The sequence below is a fragment of the Oculina patagonica genome, chromosome 14 (assembly GCF_052425735.1).
Source record: "Oculina patagonica isolate OP01 chromosome 14, crgOcupat, whole genome shotgun sequence".
Taxonomy (NCBI): domain Eukaryota; kingdom Metazoa; phylum Cnidaria; class Anthozoa; order Scleractinia; family Oculinidae; genus Oculina; species Oculina patagonica.
Window position 1 is genome coordinate 21,361,286 of NC_135771.1, and position 10,404 is coordinate 21,371,689.

Here is a 10,404-nt window from a genome sequence, read left to right on the forward strand (position 1 = left end):
AGCAATTATTGGATGAGGTTGAGCATGATATCGGGAATTATCAAAACCGAGGTCTGTGTTATCTGCCGAAGCCGAAGGCTGAGGCAGATAACACAGACACAAGGTTTTGATAATTCAAGATATCATGCGAAAACCGAATTCAATAATTGTTTTATTATACGTTTTCAAACAATTTGCCATCACTTTTTCTAGAGCCGGCTTAAACCTTCGTCAGAACATGGGCCAAAGCGGTTTTATCTTGTGGTCCCTCCAGGTTCTTCTTCCTCAAATAATCATTCAGAATTTTTACACTTGTTTTTGTTGTTTGTTGTTTTTAGAATCTTTGTTCTTGATCAAAACTTTCAATTCCTCTTCGGAAACGGAGGCGAATCGCTCAGCCATATTTTCAAAAGTTTGACAGCACTACACGGACGAGGGGCTTGGAAACTAGACGGACTTTGAACTCGACATGATAACCCAATATCTGCTGCAGATATTGGGTTATCATGTCAAGTTCACATGCTACTGCATATTGACTGAATGCTCTCGACCAATCACATGTTTCAAAGTAATTCTAATGTATAATAATCTTCTTTATTTTCTGATGGTTATACACAAAGGCGTAAAGCTACTAACTGAACGAGGCGGGACTCAACCGAACTGTTTGATTAACTTCATTTCCCTGTATTGCATGCATACCTTACTGCGCAGAATTGTACGCGTAATAAGCGCGCACATTAACAAAATAACGGCTTTGTTCTGTGCAGCTTAGGCCGCGTGAAAAATAATTCGTCGCTTTCTCGTTAACGAGTATGGCGACCTATCAATTTTTTCTCATAATTTAAGCGTAGCGATCACAATCTTTCTGTAAAATTAAAACAGATCAATTTCTATGTTTAAAGAATAAATTATCACTGGAAAAGTGTACTTCGCCAGTACTCGCAAGGGAATTATTAAGAAGAGTAATGGTATGTACAAGGTCTTTCTGCTCCTAAACGAATACGGTGACCCTACTTTTTTATTTCAAAATTTAAGTCTCCTTTTAAGGGGACTTAAAAGGTAATCAACCAGTAGGCAAAGTTTGGTTGGAAATCTATGTTCAGTTCATTCTATTTCTGGGCAATGACGTTAAGAACTAATCGTTCCTTGATTTTGACATCACTTGGCAGATCTACACAGACGCAAGGTCGGGCTCGAGTAGAGCTACCAACAGCGAACGGAGAAACGATTCCACACAAAAATGAGCTCTCAAACAGTCAGGCCCCACCTAAACCAATCGACACCATTGTGATAAGCAGGGACAAGTCTGATTCTTCCATCGCCGAAGTTCTTGTCAACGAGTACGCTAATAATGTGGACAAACAGTCAAAACTGTCGTATGACAGTGAAGCGAGCATTATGAGAAATCATCTCAGTTCTAATGCATCGCAAGAGAGTGCCCCAGGCAGTGGGACTGATTCTTCAATGGATAGCATAAGTGCAATGTGCGCACTGTTGTCTCTTCAACATTTTGCGACGGTTTACTATGGGCCTTTTTTGCAGAAAACACCAGTTAAGGTAAGTTAACGTAAGTTAACACCAGTTAACGTTATTCCCCAGTATTGCATTGCGCATCCCTACTGCGCAGAATTTCACGAGTATTTAGCGCGCGCACATTAAAAATGGCGGCTTTTTCTTTACGGCTGGACCTCACCAGAGAGGTAAATCGTCATTTTCCCGAAAACGAGTATGGTGACCTATCATTTTTTTTCTGATTTGAATTGAGTATGAACGTTCTTTCTGTAGAATAAATATGGACCATTTCTCAGGGTAGAATAAGAAACAATCGTCGGAAACGTGAATTTAGCAAACAATCGTGACTATAATCATGGTGATATCATAAGGATTTATTGGGTATAAACAAGGTGCTGTTGCTCTTTAACGAGCATGAGCACCCCCATTTTTATTTCAAAATTTAAGGCCCTATAACATAAACAATCTATAGGCATAGCTTTGACAAAAATCTCAGTGCAGGTTCTATTTCAGTGGAATGACCTAATAAGAGGCAAAAATTATTCGTTAGAACTTTCCGTTTTTCATGACAAACTCATAAGTAAATTTTGGTTTCCGGATTAGGAGAATTTTAACACCCCCTGAAATTAAAATTTTCCGATTACCATTTATACAGCTGGGTGAGCAGAGACAATGAGAGATTTTTGAATCACTTGAGAATGGCTTCCTCAAGAACACAGTACAATGACCCCGGCCAGGGCTCAAACTCGGACCGCCCGATCCGAAGTCCAGTGGACTAACCATAAGGCCACCTCGCCTACCATAGATAATACCTAACATGGGTGGAAACTTTGAATCCTGGCTTATAAAACAATATTGTATTTCTCCTTTCTAGGTGGTTGTGATATTATTCTTCCTTGGTCTCCTCGCCGTTGGAATATACGGTGCCTTTCAAGTTGAAGACGGTTTGGAGCTTACAGATGTCGTACCAAGTAAAAGCGTGGCACACAAATTTGTCGAGGCTCAATTCAAGTATTTTTCGTTTTATCCAATGACACTTGTTACTAAAGATGATTTTGACTACGCTTATCAACAGGAGAAGTTATATTCATACCATGAGGACTTTAAGCAGGTAAGTTCTAAGGAATTGCACGGTCTGCCACAGGAATCCCAAAGGTTAGTTTAGCCTGGGCACCCAGAGGTAAACTGTTTGTGAAAAGCACCGCCTACCAGGTACCCGGGTATAGAAACGACTTTCCCTTCGAATAACGTTCTTTTCAACTTAAAAGTTTTTCTGTTTCTTTCCTTGTCAACAGATTCCAAATGTAATTAGAATTCCAGACTCAGAAGAAATTCCTAGATTTTGGTTGATGTACTTTCGAGACTGGCTTAATGGTAAGAGATGCAAATTAAATTGTATGAAGTCAACTATGGTATTTTCAAGTGAGGTATATTTATGAAGGTAAAATTGAATGGCTGGCCCTTTTTATGAAAGACCAGGGTTTTCTTTAACCTATTTTCTTCAAATGGGAAGTATCCTAGTTTTGGAAAAAAACGATTAAATCGTTGAAGGTTTGTATTTCCCTGAACTAGCATTTCTTTTTTATGCCATGACTGCCTTTATTACAAGAAACAATAGATTTTTTTGCTTTATAACAAAAAAGGGCAAACATCGTGACGTCATAACATTCAATATGGCGGTGTGCAGCGAATTCAGAGCTCAGAAAGAAGAGCAAGCTTTAGATGAGGTACAACAAACTAACAATGGTTTTTTTATCTGTTTAGATACTCAAACATCATTTGATCAGGACTGGGCAAATAAATTTATAACAGAATCCGGCTGGAAAGAAAACGCTTCGAGCACTGGGGTTATGGCCTACAAACTACTCTCTCAGGATGACAGTTGTGATAAAATTGACAGATCGAAGGTAAGCACTTTAATAGGGTATCGGCCGCGGAGTCTTGTGGCAGAACAAAAATTTCTTTACTGATGACGTAGCTCTACAGAGATTCGTGCACTAAGTGTCTCTGATTGGCTAGTACTTGCGCGCGAAATCAAAAGAACAACCAATCAGAGACACTGCACGGATGTCTGCTGAGCTACGTCATCAGTATGGAATTTTTCGGGTCGAATCTCAGATTACTTGGACTATAACGGCTTCACGTTGGTGAAACGAAAGTGATTAAATCTTTTCAAAAAGACTTTTTACTCGAAAAAGCAGTAAAGTAGTTTAAACAAAATTTGCAATCTACTTCAAAAAGGTCACAAATTTGTCTTAGCTACAGGAAACCCAAGAATATTGATTTAATCACTGCACGAATAGTTAGCTTTGTCACATTTTTGATTCGCATCAAAAGTGAGACAAAGATGGATGACTAACTTTGAAACAGATGTCAAAGGCAAACAAGTCCTTAGATATTGCCTTGGTAAGGGATTTCACACGTATCAAAGTAGTAACAGATTTGATGCAAATAAAAGGTACTTTTAACAAGAGACAAAGTCGCAGTTCACGGTTCCTTTATCGCACCTTTGATAAACGTCAAGGGCGTATTACCTTTGATCAAAATCAAAGACGCCTTTTGCCGCAATCAAAGGTATGTCAAAGGTTTGGCCGCAAAGACGGCCTTTACCACCTTTACCCTAAGCCAAAGATATATGGGACAAAGGCGATCTTTCATGTAGCGAATTTTATAGAACAGTACTCGTCATTAGGAAGTGAGGATGACTAAAGATGGCGAGGAAAGAAGTGGATTTTGATATTGAAAAACCTGAACATTTTTGAATGCGCTCTTTTAATAAATCTGGTTTGATATTTCTTTTCAGTGACCTGTACCCTTAGTGATCCGTTATTTCAATGTTTTCCTTGCAGGTTCGAAGCTATAAACTTGTCAATAAAGATGGAATCATTCGCCCTGAAGTATTTTACAAAGCTCTTACAATTTGGATTGACAGGGACGTTTTGGGATACGCATTTGCACAAGTAAGTTGAAAATGCAATATATGTCATATATGTTTGCCGTGAAACTATTTAAACATGAACCTTGCTACTGACACAAATGATATGCGAGGTGGTTTCGCTTATAAGCCTGGTAGTTTTTGGAGGTCTTCTCACCCTACATTACTGTTAGATTCTATTGTTTATTGAAGCGGATTATGAAAGATGAATAGACGTTTTACCAATTTCTCGGGACGCGAGATTGGCTAATGGTTTGTTCGTTAAAGAGTAGTTCTTCAAAGGGTACATAACGCTAACCGCCAGATACATCGCTACAGTGGAAGTGGGCAGAAACGCGTATCCACTGGATAGTGATTTATCCGGTGGTTAGCGTTGTTATATCCTTTGAATAATCGAGCCACTGGATAGCAAACTGCACTCTCGTCCGTGGCTAGCTCTAACCAGGCCCCAGTTGTGAAGGGTGGAAGCGCATCCAGGAAAATCACTATCCGGTGGATAGCGAGTGTTTTGTTAAGGAGTTTGAATGGGATACCAGTTAGTTTTTGGTCACCATGAGAGAAATCTAAACCGGGAGGATAAATAGCCTCTGCTAGACTAGCATCCCAACCAGGGGGAGTAGCAAGTACTTTGAGTTGCTTCGTGTTTAAGAAACTGAGGAAACCGCAAGCTTATTTAACTTATTCATTATACCAGATTTATTTCTCTCAATAAGACTGTCCATCTGTTTCTTGTAGGCAGATATAAAGCCAGAGACCGTCGATTTTTCAAACACCAGAACTCCACAAGATGATAACGCAATGAAAGGTAATAATCACATTCTAGATTGACCTGTGGAGCGCTGTTACAGATCGTCTAGTCTCCTTACCAGACCCCAAGTTTTTAAAGCTGTGACGTCATGACTATCCTCGCTAATTCTCTCCAGGCCACCGAGTGAAAACGATAGAGAAGAACAAGGTTATGGATATTTAACTGCATACCATGGATGCGAGAGATGAGACGTTAATTAATATTAGCTATAAATATTATTTTATTAATATTGAACGCACGCTGAAGCGATATTTTACTCTACTTTACTAGAATAAACGAGGTGATATAAATTGTTTCGCTTTGTTTTGCCATTTCAGTGCCCGCTGCCAAGCCAATCACATTCGCAAAGATCAACTTTAATGTTATAGGCCTTAAGGAAACCAAAGATTTTGTGAAGCTGATTCAGGTAGGTTACCAGTACTTTCGTGCCATTTATTAAGAATCAAACAATCCAAAAACGAACATTTAAATATTTAAGTGCAACTGTCTCTATTTTGTTGCCTTGTATCTGAAAACCGTTTTGCTGACATCGCTCCCTAGCAATAAAGTTTCTACCTTGGTAGCAAAAATTCTATCCTGACACCAAACTGTCCAAGAAAAATAAAATAAAAATAAAATTATCTAATCTACATAAGATTATTGCCGTTTGACAGAGTTGGAACTGAGAATCAAGAATAGAATAGCAATCCCCCCTTGGAGAAGGGGAAGGGGAGAGGAATCCCCCATATTAATTCCCCCTTTGCACGCGAGAGTAAAATATCAACTAAAATCACATTTACCTCCTTCGATTTTTTTGTAAAAAATGTTAACAATGGCTGTTTATGTCTATAACGTTTGGCTGCCTACGAATGAGCTTGATCAACACCCAAAAATGGATTCTGGTATAGTTTATACAAACTTTCCGACGAACATGCCGCCACCTTTATGGGAGCCACACCCCCTCTCCCCCCTCAATCCGTCCTGGGTTCTCACCTAGTCCAATCTCATCTTGATCGCTTTCATTTCAACAGGACGTTCGCGAGATATGTGACAAATATTCGGACGATGGTCTACCTAACTACCCCAGTGGTGTGCCTTTCACGTTTTGGGAGCAGCACATCTGGTTGGGAAGGCAAATCCTGATAGCGATTTCCATCTCACTCGGGGTGAGCTTCATAGCAATGGCGGTTATGTTGTTCGACATCTGGGCGGCGGCTGTAATTGTTCTTGTCCTGCTTATGATTACAGTAGAAGTGTATGGCTTTATGGGTCTGGCTGGTATCAAACTCAGCGCTGTTCCTGCAGTTACACTTATTCTGTCTGTTGGGGTTGGTGTGGAATTCACTGTACACATGTGTATGGTAAGTTGATCAAAGTTGTTTCTGTTAATGCGATATAGTGGTTTTTGAACCGAAAAAAAATCGTACAAGAGGCCTTATCAAACGGAGGCGCAAGTTTTCACAAGGTGAACTTTTGTACAGGCTTGCTTTAGATGGTTAAATAGACTCGCAAGTTAACTCACAAGTGCACACGAGTTGAGAATAGTCATTTCAAGGCGGTCAAGTGTGTAGCAAGATAGGGAGATATTTTAATCGCTGCCGTAAGCTGAGCAAAACGAAATTAAAGCATTTACGTCTACCCAATTAACATAAATGACCCAATAATCCGAAACACGCAACAAGCGCGAGAAAACATGCAACATGCGCCAAGCGCGCCTGAAAACATGCAACATGCGCCAAACGCGCGCCTGAAAACATGCAACATGCGTCAAACGCGCCTTGAAACATGCAACATGCGTCAAGCGCGTCTGGAAACATGCAACGTGTGCCAAGCGCGGGAAAACGCCCGAAAGACGAGTCACAGTTGTTTTTAGCTTTTCTCCTGATTGGTTTAAAAGCAGCATCTTAGCTTTGATTGGTTAGAGTACGGGCACGACTTTTTCTAACCAATTAAAAAGTTTAGCAACATTTAATAAGCATTAATGACTTTGCTGTACTTCACTCTGCAGGCATTTTTACACTCCCCCGGAAACAGAAACCAAAGAATGCAGAGGGCCATAGAACACGTGTTTGTTCCTATCGTGGATGGTGCCATATCAACCTGTCTTGGTGTTGTAATGCTGGCAGGATCCGAATTTCAATTTATAGTCAGGTAAGACAGGTTACCAAGTCAGTTGTTATCATTGTCACATTTTTCAATGGCATAAGAGGGCCTCCAGGGAGGGGGGAGGGGTCATGTTTCCTTGTTACACCAACAACATTTTCCTTGTTTTACCGTGTTCCCTAAAAGTATTTCTTCGATTTTGGGTTCCCTGTTCCCTAAAATATACTTCTGTTGCCGTGTTCTCAGTTTTATTTTCTTCGTTAATGGCGATATTCCCTTGTTCCCTGAAACCCCTTGGAGAGTTTCACAAAAATGGGATGAATGAAGTAGGATTTAACTATTCCGAACTCACTTATTTCGAACTCCCCGCCAACTCGAGCACTTTCCGGTTTAACTTTGACCTAATTTTGATCTCTTTGTGTATGTAGCCCAGGGTTAAGCCCGGGGGGGGGGGGGTTCTCCCATAAATTTCGGATAGGGGTGTGCCGCCAAGGTTCTTAAACCCTGACCCTCATTATCATTACCCTATTTAAGGATAAAGAAAGCGAAAATTGATACCCTTTTAAACGCCCAAAACCGAAAAATGACACCCTATTCAAGGGGAGGAGAAGCGTTCCATGACGACCCAAATAACGGCTAACCGCGCACGGCAACACACAAATCTCTATAAAATCGCTTTACTAATAACTGAACAGTAAATTCAGTTTTAAAATACCTTTTTTGGTTTAGCTGGGCGTTTATTTTAGCTTATAGAATTTAGGTACCCTATCTAAGGATCACACCGGGAACTCATTGCCAAAAGGAGCAAAAATGATACCCTATTTAAGGACCGAGAACCTCAAAAACCATACCCTATCAGGCGGCACATACCTATATAGGCCACATGTGGGAGTACCCCCCCCCCCCGGGGGGGTTAAGATTGTTTCTTTAACCAATTTTTAAATTTTTCTTTTTGCAGATACTTTTTTAATCTACTTGTGGCGTTAATACATATTGGCATGTTAAATGGCGTCGTCTTTTTACCTGTTTTTCTCTCACTAGCCGGGCCAGGAGCATCGGTAAGTCAAAATAGTTATTTATTGTGAGAAACTTGTTATGAATGTAAATGTAACCGGCAAAAAAGCGGGCGAAAACACGTAACCGTGCGGCGTAAAGCGCGGGAAAAAGTGTAGCCAGTGGCAAGCGCGGTAAAAGTCACGTGCGCCATGTTTTTCGGCAATCTGATTGGCCGAAAAGGAAGTATCTAAGCTCTAATTGGTCAGAACTTTTTTGCACGAGCTTTGTGGACTAATTTGAGATTTCAGCAATTGAAATATCAAACTGAACCAAGACGCAAATTTTTTTCCAAAATTCATAAAGAAATAGCCTTAAAAGCACACATAAGCACAAGAACTTTTTGATATTTATTTAAACATACGGCCGGTGCACTACAAATAAATTTTTTATACACTTTAGAATTTTCTTACTATTTGAATCCGTGTCTTATTTTGTTAGGCAACTGAAATCCCAACACTGGCCGACACCTCAAATTCACTTGCAATTCAAAACCCTTCTTCCGCTGAGTCAGCAATTAATGCTATGGAACTAGAAGAAAACAACGTTAACCTGACTGCTTTTAAGAAAGGAGACGAGAAACCCAATGATCAGGGATCCGTTCTAGAAAGGACCTATCAGAGCATTAAACATGGGGCACAAGTGGAGCCATCTGATAATGAACCAAGGATCGAAGGCATGACCACGGGCGAAGAGCCAAGCAGAAGACTAAACGCTGTTGAATTTTATTAAGTTCCAATGACGGAAGAGGAGAGCTGGACCCCATCCCACAGAGTCGTGACAGAATAGGCATTCTCGTTCCTGAGCCCCTCGTTTCCGGATGGCTCTAAAGAAGACTATGCCAAGACTAAGAGAAACTGTATTAAATTTGAAGTCATAAGCTTCTGCTTTTCCACGTTTGTTTTCCTACTTCATAGGGGTTAAAATAAACTCCCACTTAATAATTTCTTCAAATTTAATAATCACTTACCGAATATATAGCTACAATAGAACACGTCAATCTATTAACTTTAGTCCATTCTCGTTCCATCAATTGACTGATGCCCGCCAAAAAATGTTTGCTTTTTTCAGCGGGCATTTTCATCAGAATGGGTAGGTACTTCAAGTACCTGTATTTAAGTGTATCATCACTACAGTGTAACATATATTTATTGTCGCTAAGTTTTCTATCTATTTTAAGGTATTATTTTCGTATTTTCAAACATTGCCGTATATTACTATGTACTTTAAGTACTCATTCCTATAAATCATTTAAAATTTATAAAATATACAGGAAAAAACAGTTTATTTCAAACAATGGATATATACTGATAGTACATCAGTGACCAAAAATTTACTCATTTCGTTTATCAAATGATGTTTAAGTTAAAATGTGGATATTTTCAAGCGAGAAAGCAGTCATTCCTCGTTTATTTAACGTAACGTGGTTATTTTCAATTGAGAAGAAAAGCATTTTAAGACTATACAAATTCCCCTACAAATTTACAGTAATCTTACGACTTAACTCAAATATTTGTCTGTCACTGACTACTGACTGACAAATATTTGAGTTATGAATATTCCTGACTGCAATTTCAGTGTTATCTTACGAGTTGTTTTCTTCAAATAAAACAGTTTGTCTTTTTTTATAGACTCAACTTATTTTGCTTTCGGTCAAAATACGTTTTTGTATTGGGTACTTTATTGAATAGGAAAAAAGTGATATTATTTTGTAAAAAAACGTTAATGGTGCACACTTAAGTTTAAACCCAAACATAGTTTTTTTTTACAAAAAACAAAAAATTCATTGGTAGTCCTCGTAGTCTTTCTCTTTTCTTAGTTCCTCAGTTAAGTCAACTCTCGCCTTGCGGACACCTCGCTATTACGGACACCCCGTTATTACGGACAGCTACTACGGACTTCCGAAGGTGTCCAAATGTAGTGAGAGTTGACAGTACTCGTGAGCGGAATTTAATCTATTCTGTCGCCTCTTGGCATTTCTCGCACGGCTTTTCTTTTCTCCTCGCGCCATAGAGGACAACTCCTTAAAAAAAGT

The 10,404-nt window shown here is 39.5% G+C and overlaps 1 protein-coding gene across 1 annotated transcript in view; it reads left to right on the top strand.

Annotated features, from left to right (window-relative positions):
• The window catches only part of LOC144638799 (protein patched homolog 1-like), a 53,571-nt gene extending 43,436 nt beyond the window's left edge, over positions 1 to 10,135 (top strand). The window contains exons 14-24 of the mRNA XM_078498056.1: positions 1,149 to 1,536; positions 2,366 to 2,602; positions 2,787 to 2,865; positions 3,256 to 3,398; positions 4,341 to 4,451; positions 5,162 to 5,231; positions 5,552 to 5,640; positions 6,245 to 6,574; positions 7,222 to 7,364; positions 8,275 to 8,374; positions 8,811 to 10,135. Coding sequence (XP_078354182.1) covers positions 1,149 to 1,536; positions 2,366 to 2,602; positions 2,787 to 2,865; positions 3,256 to 3,398; positions 4,341 to 4,451; positions 5,162 to 5,231; positions 5,552 to 5,640; positions 6,245 to 6,574; positions 7,222 to 7,364; positions 8,275 to 8,374; positions 8,811 to 9,101 — 1,981 coding nt within the window. The 3' untranslated portion in view covers positions 9,102 to 10,135. The remainder of the gene's footprint in view (positions 1 to 1,148; positions 1,537 to 2,365; positions 2,603 to 2,786; positions 2,866 to 3,255; positions 3,399 to 4,340; positions 4,452 to 5,161; positions 5,232 to 5,551; positions 5,641 to 6,244; positions 6,575 to 7,221; positions 7,365 to 8,274; positions 8,375 to 8,810) is intronic.
• Positions 10,136 to 10,404: the final 269 nt, after the last annotated feature.